General features: G+C 42.6%; 1 protein-coding gene across 4 annotated transcripts in view; it reads left to right on the top strand.

Moving 5' to 3' along the window:
• Positions 1-17,664, top strand: part of RABGAP1L (RAB GTPase activating protein 1 like) — a 218,735-nt gene that overhangs the window by 23,734 nt on the left and 177,337 nt on the right. For all 4 annotated transcript variants that reach the window (XM_077332520.1, XM_077332521.1, XM_077332518.1 and 1 more), the window contains 8 exons: positions 349-509; positions 1,260-1,370; positions 7,344-7,410; positions 8,604-8,706; positions 11,781-11,947; positions 12,828-12,972; positions 13,384-13,477; positions 14,560-14,710. In XM_077332520.1, the coding sequence (XP_077188635.1) occupies positions 349-509; positions 1,260-1,370; positions 7,344-7,410; positions 8,604-8,706; positions 11,781-11,947; positions 12,828-12,972; positions 13,384-13,477; positions 14,560-14,710 (999 nt within the window). The remainder of the gene's footprint in view (positions 1-348; positions 510-1,259; positions 1,371-7,343; positions 7,411-8,603; positions 8,707-11,780; positions 11,948-12,827; positions 12,973-13,383; positions 13,478-14,559; positions 14,711-17,664) is intronic.

The raw sequence follows: 17,664 nt of genomic DNA, 5'->3' as shown, positions 1-17,664 counted from the left end.
ATCCTTCAGAAACCTAGACGTTTTGTTAATTGATTCTGTACATAGTTTGTACCTTAAGAAATGTTGTGACAAGAGTCCGCAGGACAAAAATGCAGCTGGCGTTGTTCTCTCCAAAGAAGTTTGAGGAATGGCTCAGTCTGTTCAGGATTTTGTGAGCAAATCTAGCCTGCTGTGATTGACAGAGATGTCTTTTGCTTAAAGTTATTTGCTAGGAGGGGGAAGGTGTTGTAGTACTGTAAAATGGTCACTGGTACCATTATATTGCGACTGTACATTTACCTTTGTTTCATAATACTTTTTGTTTGTCTGTCATTTCCCCCCTCCCGCCAACCCTGAATCCAATTCTAGGTCAGCAGAATTTTGTATAGCTTCTCAACGGCATTTAAGCGTTCTTCCAAACAAGCATCAGATCACGTAAAGGATACTGTTCTCCCGACTCCGGACAGTGATGTATTTATTTTCAATGTTTCTTTGGAAGTCAGAGAAGATGATGGTAAAGGAAACTTCAGGTAATGCTTTTCTGTATATTCATTTTTATCCCACCCTTTCTCTAAGGAATTTAGGTGGAGTGTGTACTTCTGTGATGTGGATTAGGGTGAAAGAATGTTAGGATGAGGAGCAACTTGTTAGAGGTCACCAGCAAGCCTCATGGCAGAGTGAGGATTTGTACCTGTGTCTCTGAGACGTCAGTCTGATATTGTAGTTACTACACCATCCTGGCTTTCTCTTGTAAAAAGGAGTGAACAACAGTAATAATGCAGTGAGTTAAAAATGTGCACTTACATTTATTTTGCTTGTTTTCCCCCCAAGAAAGTGCTCAGAGCGGCATATATTACAATCTCAGCCAGTCTTCTTTTAGTTTTTATGTTCAAGCTTTTTCTCCAGGTTCTAATTTAATTGTTAGGAGTTCAACAGTATACAATAAAAAACCAATTAGGTATTTGACCTACTATAGTAAAAAGACAATAATCTGTTTTCATAATAAGTTGCCTCTGCAGGAACTTCAAGAAAGCTTTTAAATTCTGTTTGCTCCCCATTTCTTTGTGATACAGTCATTGTTCAGTTTTATAAGCAGCATATTCTTCTGGGATCTGCTTTACTTGCAAGATCTAGGCATTATTTTGTGGATTTCGACATTTGTTCTGGGTATTTTTTCTGAAACAGATGGACTTTAATTGTTATCAGTAGTTTTTTTGACTTCTTTGTTTACGTGTGTTCTTATGGGATTTCATTCTTATGATACTTTTTTCTCTCTTTAGTCCAGTGCCAAAGGATAGAGAGAAATTGTTCTTTAAACTGAAACAGGGAGTTGAGAAGAAAGTTGTGATCACTGTGCAGCAGATGTCCAACAAAGAATTAGCCATTGAAAGGTAATGATGAAAACCAAATGGAAAAACGAAAGTGCTTTGTATTAATATCTTGAATTCTCTTTAACTCTCCATAGCAGAACTAAACTAACAGGATTATGAGTTAATAAATCTGCCTTTCTCTCATCCTTTGGAACTCTGGATTGGGAAACGGTTGTTAATTATCTCATCTCTTAGATTTCTGTGTCACTGCTGTTTTAGTTGGGTTAATGTTGGACAGGCCAACTCCCAATTTGCCAGTTTGCTTACCTGTTATTCCAAGTAGTAGTTGATCCCTCAGTTCTATCTACTGTGTTTGCTTAAGGTATTTTGCATAAACCTACACAGGGGAGTCTTTAAAAGAAATGCTTCGATTGGGGTGCTAGCAAGAATAAAAGAAGGGTACGAGAGAGGTGGATCTGTAGGGCTGAATATGCAGGAGATGCTCTAGCACAGGGGTCCTCAATCCCCGGTCTGCGGCCCGGTATCGGGCCGCAAAGGCCATGGTACCGGGCCGCCAGCGGCCGCGCCTGCCTCCCGCCCCCCTGCAGCGAGAGGGGGGGAAGAGGCAGGCACGGCCGCCGGCACGCCAGCGACACAAACGCGAACGCGCGGAGCTGCCGCGCATGCGTGTTTGCGCCCCCTGCTGGCGAAAACGCGCACGCACGGCAGCTCTGCGCATGCGCGTTAGCGCCACCTAGTGGCAAAAACGCACATGCGCGGCCACTGCATGTGCGCGTTTACATGCAGCTACGGCGGCCGGGCCGCTGGCTCTCTTCCACCCTCGGAGGCGGTCCCCGACTGCAAGAAGGTTGGGGACCGCTGCTCTAGCAGACAAAAAAAGACACTTTAGAAAGTGCTGTTGTGGATGTAAAGATGTCTAATATATAGTGGAAAGTGACACAGTAAAGTAACAAATTGCTTTTGGTGTTGTTGGCATCCTCTCTGTTTTACTTTGGGGTGTTTTTCTTACTCTTTCTCATTGTAATAAATATGCTGGGCTAGCTCTTATACTTAAATCAATGAAATAAATCCAAAGCTTTATGCACTGTCTTCATGGTTTTATGCACTCTCCTCAAGGTTTTTCCAGGGGATCCTTCAGAGCAGAGTGTTATGTGGCCCAAGAAGAGCAATTTAGTAGGGGGTATTATGCATGTACATGTTTTCACTGAAGTCAGCATGCTAACCCTTTTAAAGCATCATTTTTAAACGGTTGTGTTTATGTCTGTGCTCTGATACTGTGTTGTTTTTTTGTGCATATGATTATGCATTTGAAAGACTCACAGTGGCAAATCCTTAAGTGGGAGGGGCGCTTCCTCCATTGTGCTAGGCGCTTATTGTCAGGCCATGGTCAGCTGCAATGTCATCTGACTTCCACTCTGGCACATGCTACTGGCAGGGCCTCATGGGAATTGTAGTTCAAGGACATGAAGACCTCAACAAGAAATTTCTGTGGGGGCACACAGCCTTTTGAAAACACTAGAAACTTTCTTCCTCAGAAGTATGCTGTTCCTTGTGGAGAGTGGATTGAAATTCCTCTGAGGGAATGAATAAATTCATTTCTGCTGGTGTAATGTTATAATGGCAGATGTGGAAGGGTCTGCACTGAACAAGGGGCTCCTCAAGCTCTCATTGGTGGATGAGGGACTAGGAGCTTTATGTTCACCTATTGGTGTACGGTGGCACAGGGGAGGAGATCAAAACATGCTAATGTTTATGCATGTGAAAACATGCGTCTTTGGCACCATTGTAAAAGAAAAGTTGTAGTAAAGTTAGTTTAAAATACTGTGCAGAAACCAGCAGAAAAGGCATACTCGTCACTATGAAGGGGGAGGACAATGTATAATCAAAAATACTACAGTGGGTTTTCTGTGGCGAAAGCAGTGCCATGTGCAGAATTTTAAAAAGTCTTTTTTTCAAGACTTTTTGCAGTGTTTTCTGCTATGCATAATAGAAGAAGAAGAAGAGTTGGTTCTTATATGCTGCTTTTCCCTACCCGAAGAAGGCTCAAAGTGGCTTACAGTCACCTTCCCATTCCTCCTCCACAACAGACACCCTGTGGGGTGGGTGAGGCTGAGAGAGCCCTGATATCACTGCCCGGTCAGAACAGTTTTATCAGTGCCGTGGCGAGCCCAAGGTCACCCAGCTGGCTACATGTGGGGGAGCGCAGAATCGAACCTGGCTCGCCAGATTAGAAGTCCGCACTCCTAACCACTACACCAAACTGGCTCTCCCCTAGGTATCACACCTGACTTTTCCTGCCCAGCCTCAGGACCTCCATCTTTAAATGATTGAGCTTCAGACGACTCCTTGAGCCACCTCGTCATTTCTTCTAGGCAGCTGGCTAATATTTCTGAACTATCTAGCAATTATGTATGACGGAATTGCTAGATAGTTCGACCTTCATCAAAGGAAAGAAAAAGAAATGTAATCTGTTCCTTTGTGTGTGCTTGAATTAATGTATTAAAGAAAAAATGAATGCACACACTTCTCTTGGTTTAATGTTCTAGAAATCCGTCTTGAATATATGGAAGAAGAGGTACGCTTATAGCTAGTCCATTCTTAGCCTAGCTCATTGCACAAGCAGCCAGCCTACTGCAGGGGGCTCTAAAAAAAACCCGTTGAGAACGGCTGGGGTAGAGGAGAGGGATGTTAAAAAATGATCCTCTTCATGCATCAATTGTGCTACGTATGCCGCTGTTTCCAACATGGATTACAGCTTAATTTGTAGGTATATTGGAATGAAACACTCCAAAGAAAAAAACTTTTAAACGTATTTAGGTGCTTGTTATTATGCGTGATTCAGTTACATGGTATATTTTAAAGACTTAAAGCTATTCAAGATGTATTTTTAAAAGAATTCCACCGGATGGCAACCTTATCTTAAGATTTGAAGCAGGATTTCTGTGGAAAGATGAGTTATGTTTTTCATGGTGCCTGTACAGTTGCCCACAAAACTTCACAGAATATTCTGAAACAGCTTTTGAATATTTTAAAGCTTTTGCCAAAGAATTGGCATGCTGGTCACCTTACCCGGGAATTAATTTTGTCTCTCTTTTGACCACAATGTTAGTTTGAAGCATCTCTGTGAGTTTTGTCTCCCCAAACTTTCTCCATAGAATTGTGAGACTTCCTGCTCCACATTGTCCCTAGACATTTATTACTGACTAAAGGAGTATCTGGGTCCTTGTTTTATTCTATTCAGTTGCTGTTGTTGTTGTTGTTGTTGTTGTTGTTAGGTGCGAAGTCATGTCCGACCCATTGTGACCCCATGGACTATGATCCTCCAGGCCTTCCTGTCCTCTACCATTCCGCGGAGTCCATTTAAGTTTGCACCTACTGCTTCAGTGACTCCATCCAGCCACCTCATTCTCTGTCGTCCCCTTCTTCTTTTGCCCTCAATCGCTCCCAGCATTAGGCTCTTCTCCAGGGAGTCCTTCCTTCTCATGAAGTGGCCAAAGTATTTGAGTTTCATCTTCAGGATCTGGCCTTCTAAGGAGCAGTCAGGGCTGATCTCCTCTAGGACTGACCGGTTTGTTCGCCTTGCAGTCCAAGGGACTCGCAAGAGTCTTCTCCAGCACCAGAGTTCAAAAGCCTCAATTCTTTGACGCTCGGCCTTCCTTATGGTCCAACTTTCACAGCCATACATTGCATCTGGGAAGGCCATAGCCTTGACTAGATGCACTTTTGTTGGCAGGGTGATGTCTCTGCTTTTTAGGATTTTTTATTTGTTTGGTAGAAGCCAAAAGCAGCTCTCCTTTGGAATATTTTCCTCGTCTTCAGCTTTCCTTTCGCTGTCTTTAACTTTGATTTTCATTGCTATTGTGGAAGAAGTCAGGCATCGGTTCTCATTTGATTCCCTCAGGTGATTGCCTTTTTCAGCCTGAGGAAGATGGTGTTCTTTTCATTCAAAAGCAGCAGGCAAGCTTGCCCCATATGTACCGCCAGAGCACTTATGTATGTCTACTTCATGGACAAGATTATTTTGATTTTGATGCTTGACTTGCCTAAGCCTGCAACTGTAGCTTCCTTGTCTTCCTGTGCTGTTATCTGATCCCGTGTCCGCTGTTTCTCCTCCTTGAGAGTTGGCAGCCTACTTCTGTGCTGCCTTGTCATGCCCCACTACTGCATAAATTGCTGACTAAGGGTTGGGCGTATCTGGGCAAGTGGGCCCAATTACAGAAACACTTGGATTGGTCCTCTGTCCCATTGCTGATCCTGGATGTTTGCTTCCTTCCTTTTGTTTATTCAGAAGCTGAATGCATGTCTACCATTTAGGTCTTCCAGGATGCTTGCAAATAAGCTTGGACAAAGTGGGTTTCATTCTTTAGCCAGGACAGGCTTCCTCATGGAGATCTCCCATGCTAGAGTGGCCTGGTTCCCTAATCCTACACCCTGGGTCTAGACTAGAAGCCTGAAGACAAATATGCTGTGATGCACGTGTGAATGGACTAGCCTCAGTGGGCCAAAGAGGAACTCTTCCCCTGGAAGTTCCATGGAGCAGATGACGATATGCAGGTTAGGGTGAGGTGCATCAGGGCTCTTCTTGGCATATAGCTGTCTCAACAGGCAGCTTCCTTGGGGACAGGAAATGCACAGGAATGGCCATGGCTCACATTTTGTAAGGAGATCTTCTGCAGTCTGTGTTTGCTTTGGGATAATTTTACTGTTAGGGTTCCCAAAGTGGGTCATATGCCCCCACTGAGGGTAGTGGAAGGATCCAGAATGGTGGTGAGGAATTCTGGTGCACTAGGGAGGGCAGCAGTCTGATTCAACCTGCTGAGGTTGCATTTTCCTAGTGAAAGACATTCCAAGGTAGCTTCCAGATGCTCTAGATGGCACTCTTGAGCTCCAGTTAGTTTTTTTTTAGGGTTTCTGTCACAGGTTATAGCCTAATAAATGCTTAGACAGCCATAGGACTTTTTACACATAAGATTTTGAAAATGAACTCATGTACTTCTGAACTACTATTGTTCTCAGCCCTACTGGCTGAAGGTACAAAAGAACCCTCAAACATAACATTAGTAGAGTCTAAGCTGTAGCTGATATCTAGTTTAGCCTTCCAGTAGATTTTCTAGCTATGTTTGAATTCAAAGTTATACAACGCTAGGTCTAGAAATGGCACTAGTCATGGTGGCAGCACCAATGTCAGTTTATACCGTGAAGTTCTTGTATTTATATGGAGTATGGTGTGAAGATGTTTATTGGCCGCCATCAACGAGATTGCACCCCGACGTCCTCTCCACCGCCATCTCAAGCTAGCCCCCTGGTATACCAGAGCCTAAAGGGGTAATTGGTCTGGCCTTTACTGAACAAACCATCACTTTATCTGTGGGACCCTACCAACTACTGCCCAGTTTTGCACTTAGTATTTTTGAGGAAGGTGAGGATCGACTGCAATCATTCCTAGAGGAAGCATCGGTTCTGGACACACTCTAGTTAGGCTTCTGGATTGGCCATGGGGTGGAAATGGCTTTCGTATTTCTTATTAATGACCTCCAGAGCAAGCTGGACCAAGGTGGGTCATTGCTACTTGTGTTGTTAGAGCAGTGTCCAACATAGTTGATCATGAGCTTTTAGTTTGCTGCCTTGCCAATGTGGGGATATGGGGATCAGCTGATCTCTTTTCTCAAAGGTTGGGGGCAGAGGGCAGCCATCAGGGAAGCACTGTGATGCGGCTGTCCTCTCTTGTGTGGGGTGTCATAGGGCGCAATTCTCTCCCCGATGCTATTCAACATCTGCATGTACCCTTTGGCACAGCAGGTCCGGAGATAAGGGCTGTGTTGTCATCAGTATGCTGACAACACCTAACTCTATCTGGTTATGGACAGTTGATTTATTGTATGATGCTTTAGCCATGGCTCAAAACCACCCTGAGCCTGGACCTGGGAGGATGGGCTGTATAATAATTAAACCATGAATAAATATAAACAAATAAAATTAAAGTTCTTTTTAACATTGCTTTCTTAGTATTTACTTTATACCTGTCATTTGCAGGTGCTTTGGGATGCTTTTAAGTCCAGGCCGAAATGTCAAAAACAGTGACATGCACTTACTTGATATGGTAAGAATGCTATTGTACAATGAATACAGACTGGGGTGGAGGGGCAGGGGATGCAGTTAATTCACTTTATTTTTTTTAAATGCTGGATAGCGCCAGCCTTTTTTAAGTTTAAGAAAAGAAATAACAGAAAGAAAAAAGAACAAAAGATTATAATTCCATGACAAGTCAGTTTACTCTACTAACTTATTAATACTTATTAATACACCTATATCTATCTAGCTAGATATTTTGAGAAGTACTCGCAATGTTCTTCAAATTCTTCTAATGGTTTACCATTAATGAGATTGGTAAGCTTTGGTAAGAGCCTCTTGTGGCGCACAGTGGTAAGGCAGCAGACTTGCAGTCTGAAAGCTCTGCCCACGAGGCTGGGAGTTCAATCCCAGCAGCCGGCTCAAGGTTGACTCAGCCTTCCATTCTTCCAAGGTTGGTAAAATGAGTACCCAGCTTGCTGGGGGGTAAACGGTAATGACTGGGGAAGGCACTGGCAAACCACCCTGTATTGAGTCTGCCATGAAAACGCTAGGGCGTCACCCCAAGGGTCAGACATGACCCAGTGCTTGAAAAGGGGATACCTTTACCTTTACCTTTATGCTTTGCCATTTTGGTCAGTTCTCCCAGCTTTTCGATCCAGTCTGTTATTTTTGGCATATCTCCTTGCTATCACCATCCTTGCTGCAGTTGTCGCATGGAAGAAAAAAATCACCCGCTTTACAAGGGAGATTGTTCGGGGGCTAATTTATTTTTTCAAGCAGCACTATTAAGGTATCCATGATACTGCCTGTTAAAACCCACCTGAACTTTAAGAATCCACTCTAAGATAGGTAGGATGGAAATATTTCCTTCCCTGTGAATCCAGGCCTTTGTACATAAGGGCTAAAACATAATGGCATCTGGAGTGTGCATGTTTGTAAAGACGCGTTTTGATTGGCAGTTTTTCCTAGGCTATTTTCCAGTAACAGCTACTGCATTTACTTTTTTACATCCTTTGTGGGATCCCTGTTTAGTGCTCTACTTCCAGGTTTTTATTGCATAAGAAGTGAGTCCTTCTATTAAAACAGACTTTTTTGCAGTGATCCTAAGGGATGCCTGAATTACACATAAACATCTGTTTCATGTGCCGTTGAAGGTTCTTCAGCTATAAAACTGAAAATTTCAGATTCAGTCCTAAAAAAAGCTAACGTTTGTGTTTTCAGGAATGCATGGGGAAAAGCAGCGATGGAAAAGCATATGTTATTACTGGAATGTGGAATCCTAATGCACCTACCTTTCTAGTCCTGAATGAAGAAACGTCCAAGGGTAACTGTGTTCAAAATACTGTTTATTTACTTGGTGCTTTATACTGTCACGTGGCTGCTAGTGAGTTAAAGAGCTTCTAGGTAGGATTTTCTTGACGATAGGTTATTTATTTATAATTATATTTATTTTTTATATTTATTTCCCACCCCGTCTTCCTGAGGCTTGGGATGGATTATGTCATGATAAAATCCCAAATAAAATAAATATACAGACCGAATGGAAGATTATCCTGAATTAAATACATTTAAAATCTAAAAGTTGCCCAGATCTTCTGCTTGCTGGAGAAGGAGTAGAAGAGGAGGCACGAGGGTTGTACCAGCCCCTGACTTACATAAAGATTGGGGCTTTGGCAGGGAGGCCATCACAATTCAGATGTTGCCTTGGGCCTCAAGCATATGCAGATTTGCAATATTTGTGGAAGAACTTGCGCTCTAGGTGCTCTGCCGGCTAAATGGAATGGAAGGAATCTTCCTCACAAGCTTACAATAAGAATAACATTGCAGACATTCTCCTGGAGTGTCCTTTGTATATTAACCTTAGGAGACACTATATTTCACCATGTTTGCCAGTCTCTTCTGATTTATGTCCCCGTGAGACAGTTTTACTTGCCGATAAGGACTTCCCCAAAAACCCTCTAGCAGTTGCATGGATTTTTTTAAACTCCTTTTGTCTGCTGGGTAACAAATGATTAGTAATAACTATTCACCGCTCATGATACATTACCTAGAGCTTATACTGGATGAAAGGAAAGGATAAGAAAAACAGGGACTATTATGTGCGGGGATGAGGCACAAGAGGTCGGGAAAAAAGAGAAAGAGCGGCAGTGATCAGAGGTTAAAGCCTCTGAAAGGAGAGGTGTATTTCTTTTTAAACTGGTGAGGATTCCAACCCTTACAAAAAATAGCAGCTAAAGAACAGAGTTGGAAGAGTTGCTATTTAGGTGCTGAAGATCAGCTGATTCATCTGAACTGCTCCAGGTCAATTTTTAGATGAGATGATAAGTTTATTAAGTAAGAGGAATGGGAAGGCGACTGTAAGACACTTTGAGCCTCCTTCGGGTAGGGAAAAGCAGCATATAAGAACCAACTCTTCTTCTTCTTCTTCTTCTTCTTCTTCTTCTTCTTCTTCTTCTTCTTCTTCTTCTTCTTCTTCTTCATGGCTTATGTAAATGTGATACAAATCATGTAGAGTCATTATTTAATGTAATGTTATGCTCCCTTCTATAAAATAAACTGAGAAAGGAATCTATTATCCCTTGCGTAAGGAATTTAAATGAAATATCTGTGATCCAAAGGATACTTCCTTTTTTTAATGGCTGATTACAAAAATTAACTTTTGATATAGCAAGGTTTTTTTTTTCCAGCAGCCTTTTTTATTAGGGAGAAAAAGTCAGCAAAAAGTCACCTTTTTGGCTAACAAGTATTAGGAACAGGAACACATATATTTCAGATACTGTTTAAACCATGCTGGCATTGGCCGAGTTTAAGTGTGCAAGGATAATTGTATCACTAGTTTGTTTAAAAGAATAAATTTGTTTTAGTGTGAAGAGAAATGACTTTGTGTAGAACGAGGAGAGAGAGGCCTCACTTCTGTTCTTTGTTCATTCTGTCTGTTCAGGAGGCAAGCAGAGAGGAAGTATGCTCAAAAGGAACAGGAAGTCTCAAAAAAGAGCCAATCAGGACATAGGAGGAGACTATTAGAAAAATAGCAGAAAGGCCCTATTCTAACTATGCTAAGTAAACATCTGCTTTAGTTCCCCCTGTAGAAAATTCTTCATGCATCCTTCAGATCTTACATATTCCAACAGCTAGAAGTGTTGGTGTTGGAGTTAGAGTATAGTAGGCAGCAAGAGGTGATGCTGATGTGTAAAACTAGTGGACCAGGGGTTGAGTGAGAAGAGCATAATTTGAACGGAGAGAAAAAGATGGCAAATAAATCAGTTTAAAGTGTAGAATCTAAAAAGCCATTTTAAACTTTATTTACAACATCAAGAAGATGCAGGACTCCCTGTTCCAAAGTCCACCCCTAGGCCGCACCAAGTACTCCACACTGCCCCCAGGCTGTAGTCCATCTTCATACTTTACTCAAGGAGAGGTGGCCTTAGATATTTTATAATTGAACTGGTTGAATTTTAAAATTGAATTTGAGACCTTAAATCCGATATTATATTTAATTATTGTGTATTTTAAATATTGTATGCTGCCTTGAGCCCTTTAAGGAATGGTGGAATAAAAATCTAAAAACAAATAAATACAAATTTAGAAGAAGAGGAAGAGCTTGTTCTTATATGCTGCTTTTCTCTACCCAAAGGAGTCTCAAAGCAGCTTACATCCACCTTCCCTTTCCTCTCCCCACAAAAGACACCCTGTGAGGTGGGTGAGTCTGAGAGAGCCCTGATATTACTGCTAGGTCAGAACAGCTTTAGCAGTGCTGTGGCGAGCCCAAGGTTAGCTGGCTCGCCAGGTTAGAAATCGGTGCTCCTAACCACTACACCAAGCTGGCTTTTTAGTTGCGTTACAGTGTTTAATTTGGAATTCTTTTATACAGAACAGCTGCACTGGTTGCTGATTGAGTTCCGGATCAGGTTTGAGGTGCAGTTTCTAACCTCCAAGGCCTTACACAATCTAGGACCTACATACCTGAGGGACTGCCTCTCCAAATACATCCCCTGGAGGGGGTTGGGCAATCCCCAGCCCCAGAGAGATGCACTTGGCCTCAACCAGAGTCAAGGCCTTTTTGGCCCTTACTCCAGCTTGGTGAAATGAGTTGCTGCCTCAGGTTCTGGAGGACTTGTAAGATGGCAGTCTTCCACCAGGCATTTGGTTGGGGCCAAGGTCCACCGTCAATGGGGCCCCATCGGCAGAACCCCCATTATCCTCCATTCTAAGCCTGGCTAGTAACTGTGGACAACTTATTCGTCAGGCTTATAGGCGTGTTGGAGATCTAGATGCATTAACTTTGTATGAAATTTCAACTTACTGATGTGAGCTGCCCCTAGACCATCTGGAGAGGGGTGGCATATAATTCAAAGTATAAACAAACAAACAATATGAACTTGCTTTTTTATGGAACAGATAAACATGTGTACATGACTGTGGCCGTGGATATGGTGGTCACAGAGGTGATAGAGCCAGTTCGTTTTCTACTGGAGACTCTTGTCCATGTGTATCCTGCCAATGAACGCTTCTGGTATTTCAGCAGAAAAACATACACGGAAACCTTCTATATGAAACTGAAACAGGTAGTTCTTTTTCCCTATTAAATGGTGGTGGGTCCTACTAAGACAATTCTGAGCCATACTTCACTATCTTAGCATTTATTTTTGTGTATATGCTGCACTTCCTGAATAACTTACAGACTTGTTTTCTTGTTGGCTTTGAAATAATCAGGTGGCTTCACATAGTATTCTTCTTTTGCTGACGGAGCTAAACTCCAGCAAATTGTACAGCATGTCATATGAGAGGTTCCATTTTTCATGTCAAGTGTTCTTTTTTTATTTTTGCACAATTGCTTTTTTGATGCTGATTTGACATCCCTATCTTATTTGGAAAAGTCTTCTTCCATTTTTATAAGTTTAGGAAAAAACTGTAAAAGACTGGGGTGTTCCAGAAACCTTGGAGCATACTATTCACCTTTTCATTTTGATAACACTGTATTAGTTGATATCCTAATACAACCCTGTGAAAATGTCCAATGACACTTTGGAATGGGCTGTCAGTAAGTTTTTCCCCTTGTCTTAATCTTTTTCTTTCAGAAATCCGAAGTGTGTTGTTACTTTAATGAGTTAGAAGCCTGGTGTCCTTAACTTTTAAATACCCAAGTTTTAATTCAGGAGCGCCGCATTTAATTTCTATAATAAAGTGCAATATTAAATATTTAGCACCTAATATCTAAGCGTATTACGATGATGAAAGGAACATGGTCTCTGCCTGCAGCTTTTGAAGGGAAAGGCCAAACACATAAATAAAACTGAAGCCCAGCAATTTTTTTTAACAAAAGGTATAGATAGGGGAATGTTGCTGTTCTGTGAATTCATCTTCTGAGGAGAGCCTGAAAGCCAAAGCCTACTTTCTTGTAACCTTAGCGGCCTGTGCTTGAAACACACTTCTTTTCTGTGTTAGTGTGAAGGGAAAAGCCATGCAAATGCTGGAGATGCCATTTATGAAGTTATAAGTCTGCACCGGGAGTCTGAACGAGATGAAGAATTAGTCAGCTCGTCAAGTGGTGGTGATCAGATATCACCACAGGAGGAGGATGCTGAAGAAGGTAAGAGTAAGATGAAATTTTGCAATTCCAGTTATGAATACGGTGCCTCATCTTAAGTCCTGCTCTCCATGATTATACCTCAAGTAGAAGAGATGTATCATGTACTATCACTCTGTTCTGAATTAAGAAATGATGGCTGTGAGTTTACCATGCTTTTGGCAACTGGGAGCCATGTTCACTGTATTGTTCACCTCTGGCTCTGAAGAGATGGAATGGGGATCGGTATAGATCAGGGGTAGTCAACCTGTGGTCCTCCAGATGTTCATGGACTACAATTCCCACGAGCCCATGCTGGCAGGGGCTCGTGGGAATTGTAGTCCATGAACATCTGGAGGACCACAGGTTTGACTACCCCTGGTATAGATCATACCATTGTGTGATCTTTTAACATGTTTTTTTTTTGTTCTGCAGAGAGTGATAATGAACTTTCGAGTGGCACTGGTGATGTATCCAAAGATTGTCCTGAGAAGATCTTGTATTCCTGGGGAGAGCTACTGGGAAGATGGTAAGAGTTAGGAAGGAGATGATTGCCTGCTCTTTGAAAGACAGCATGCAAAAACAATGCACTAGAACCATAAAGACGAAAAAACTATTTGTCCCATAACACATATTTCTCTCTTTCGATACTTTCAGCCGGTGTTGGTAGAACAGTTAGCTTTAGGCTCCAGTAGCACCTTAAAGTCCAAAAAGATTTTCGGGGCATAATCTTTTGATAGACAAGATTCCATTCTTCTGATGCTTTGCTTCTTGGAAGCTAAAGTTTAATTTTAAAGAAAGCATCTAGCCACTGTGATTGCAGATATTGGTCGAAACACAAGGGCAGTATGTTTAAAAGACTTAAGACATATGCGCAGCAATGTCTCGTTTTCTGGGCTTGAACATAAAATTGGAACTTGTGGACTATATAGGAAAAAAGGAAGGTTCCTAGAGTTGCGTGGAATCTGCCATCCCTGTTTTCTGTGGGTACTGCTCTACTTGTGGTGACCTTGCCGCTTTCCCATTGTGTGGCATGTCCGAGTGTGGAAAGGTTCCCTGGGGCTTGCCGTGATCATATATGTTGAATTAACACACTGGAGTCATTTTCGGAAGGGGGAACCTACTGTGTGTACCAGGCCTAAAAGGCCATTGAAAAACTTCAATGTAGATTTATGTTTCATATGAACCGTCCTGATCCACGGGGGAGGGTGACAGACAAATATCATAAATAAATAATAAATTTGCTTCCCGACACTATCGGAAGCCATCTCGCAGCGGGTTACAATCATAGAGCATAAAACCCCACAAACATAAAAACATAACCCGCCAATTAAAACCCACAATTAGTAAAATCCAATGGCGGTATAAACACCCCCCCCCCCCCACAACCAACCCTCACGCACCTAGTGCCTCCGGGGTGATCTTGGGTGCTATAGTGCATGACTGTTAAAATGAACTGCAGGGGGGTTTTCTTTTTGTTTTTAATGCTTCTCGTAATTGGTTTTTAGCAGTCGTTCATTCATAAATAGGTAGGCCAGGGGTGTGCAAGTGTATATTTTTCATCTGCCTGCTAGTCAACTAAGCATTGAACTGTCTCTTTTGTGTGGCTAGGCACAGTAATCTCGGTGTGCGACCGAAAGGACTGTCCTCACTAGTCAAGAGCGGTGTTCCAGAGGCACTCAGAGCTGAGGTGTGGCAGCTGCTGTCTGGATGTCATGATAACCAGACGATGCTGGAAAAATACCGAATTCTCATCACAAAGGTCAGTCTTTATTTTAGCTTCCTTTAGAATGTTTGCATCTGAACCGATAGAACTTTTTGTTTCAAAAGGTTTCTTTGTAACGTAGTGGCTTGCTTTCATCAGGAGAGGAGTCAACGACTTCAATTGTTTGCAGTTACATAGCATCCAAACCTGTAGTTCTTAAGAACAGTGTTTCTTGATGCTCAAGTACTGTAGATTCTAAAGACTAGCATTGCACATTTGTGGTGCTGATAGTTCTAGGTCATTATCTTTATATTTAAATCTGAATGTAGTCCCTGGGCGTGGGACAAAAAATTCACAGTGGAACAGTATACAGATAGGATGGATCCCAAAAGGTAAAAAATTGATCCCACCCCCCTACCCCCCAAGTTAAAGAAATGACAAGCTTCTGCAATGCCACATTGCAAGATCTCACCTGCCATTGTGGGGTTCTTTAGCACTCCCAGTAAATAACACTGCAGTATGCAGTTGGGAAGGGGCTGCTGGTAGTAGAATGGGGGGGGGGGGGAAGCTATAGCAACAGTGTCAGGAAAGAGGGGGCAGGTAATGACAACGAGGAAGACAAGATGGTTCTGGAGGAGAGACAGGAGATGGTGGGAGGAGGGGGAGAAGGGAGGAGGGGGAGAACGTTGGGGGAAATGAAGATAGGAGAAAAAATTGAGGTGAAAGACGGGAAGAAATAGGAATTGGCAGGGGTGGGGAAGAACTTATTTCCCTCTGCAAGTTATTTGCACGTCCTCTGTTAATTATTTGATGTCATTATTGTCAGCTGTTGGAATTGCTGTTGATAATTAAGTGAAACCTTACCATTTGGAAGTAGCATGCCTCTCAAAGTTGCAGATACCTTCAGCAGCGGATGTCTTTAGAACATAAGAGAAGCCAAGTTAGATCAGGCCAGAGGCCCATCCAGTCCAACACTTTGTATCACACAGTGGCCAAAACCCAGATGCCATTAGAAGGTCAACCAGTGTGCTCAGAGCTCTAGAAGCCCTCCCACTGTTGTCCCCCAAGCACCGAGAATACAGTGCATCACTGCCTAAGACATAGTGTTTCATCTGTACCTTGTGACTAATAGCCACTGCTCTATATGTTTATCCAATGCCCTCTTGAAGCTCTCTATGATTGTAGCTGCCACCACTTCTTGCGGCAATGAATTCCATGTGTGAATTACACTTTGGGTGAATAAGTACTTCCTTTTATCTGTTCTAAGCTTACTACCCATTAATTTCATAGAGTGCCCATGAGTTCTCATATTGTGAGAAAAGGGGGGGGGAAGTACTTCTTTCTCTGCCTTCTCTACTTCATGCATTATTTTGTAAACCTTTTATGATGTCACCTCTTAATCCAATCTAAAGAGCCCTAACCTCCTTAACTTTTTGTCATAGGGAAGGTGTTCCGTTCCCCAATGCTATAATATCTTTTTTGAGATGCAGTGACCAGAACTGTACACATTATTCGAAATGAGGCAACAACATAGATTTATACAAGGGCATTTGGTACTGGCTGATTTGTTTTCAGTGTTCCTAATAATCTCCAGCATAGCATTTGCTATGTTAATTGCAGCTGCCCACTGAGTCAACATTTTCAGTGCATTATCTGTTCCACATATTTTTCTGGTAAGATCTTGGAGGAGGAGCGTGTCTCATAGCTTAAGTGCCACACAGTGCTTAACACCTACTCAGGGCAGCTGTCCTGCCCCTGAGTGCCTCCTTTTCCAGCTGGCTTGCCTGCCTGTCCAGCGGCCAGCCAAATGCCTTCTGTCCCCCACCCCTGACCACTCCCTCCTCCTTCTACTTCCCTGCAGATCCCTGCTGGTGAGTTCCCTGCCCAGGGGCCTCCAGCCTGCAACCTTTCCAGGTCCTGAGGGGGGGGGAGGGAGAGTCCATCCACAGAGTTCTTCAACTCTTTCCCCCCAATCTAGAACCCGTTGTATTCCTGAATACAGACTCAATACAGGGTGATTTGCCATTCCCTTCCCCAGTCATTACCGTTTTACCCCCCAGCAGCAAGCTGGATACTCATTTTACCGATCTCCGAAGGATGGAAGGCTGAGTCAACCCTGAGCCAGCTGCTGGGATCGAACTCCCAGCCTCATGGTCAGAGCTTCAGACAGCATGTCGGCTGCCTTACCACCCTATGCCACAAGAGGCTCTGGCTTGGCCCCTAGTCTACCATAATTCCCCAGATCTTTTTTCTGATCAGTTACTGCCAGTTTGAATCCCATCGATGTATATTGATAGTTTGGATATTTTGACTCCAGTGTGCATCACTTTGCCCTTGCTCGTGTTTATCTTCATTTGCCACATTGCCACGTTGATGTCCACTCGCCTTGCCTTGCCAGATCCCTCAGGAGTGCCTCTCTGGTTCTCACTACCTTGAGCAACTTGGTGTCATTTGCAAACTTGGCCACTTTGCTGCTTACTCCCAACTCCAAATTGTTAATGAACACGTTAAAAAGCACCGGACCAAGTACCGAGGCCTGCAGTACCCCATTTATACTCTCTCTCTCCTGTTAATTAACAAGCTTTTAATCTACAAGAGGACTTGTTCTTTTACCCCTGTGTCTCTGCTTATGAGATAACACAAGCATCTGTCTAGTTACTGTTGGGAGAAGAGCTGCGGACCTTTTGTCTGATACATCAGGTCAATTCTTGGGGGAAGTTTGCCAAAGCCTGAGATGATGGAACTTGGTGAATAATTATAATAAATTTTGATTAGGAAAGCTGTTCGCTCTTAAGGGTACAGTGCTATCTTTATCTCTGATCAGATGATTCAGTCTATTTGATTATTATTATTTTAAAATGCATTCGGGTTGTTCTCAGAAAAGTGTAGTTTTAAAGTTAGAAACAAAGTCCTAGATCTGAGATTTTGAGATTAGATTGTTGAAAATAGCAAGTGCATATCTGGTTTCTACATAAGGTAGGCTTCTGGTGACAAATAATAATAATTATTAT

This window comes from Paroedura picta, chromosome 4 (assembly GCF_049243985.1).
Source record: "Paroedura picta isolate Pp20150507F chromosome 4, Ppicta_v3.0, whole genome shotgun sequence".
In the NCBI taxonomy this organism is placed as follows: Eukaryota; Metazoa; Chordata; class Lepidosauria; order Squamata; family Gekkonidae; genus Paroedura; species Paroedura picta.
Note: the sequence above shows the minus strand (reverse complement) of the source record. Positions and strands in the feature narration are given on the sequence as shown.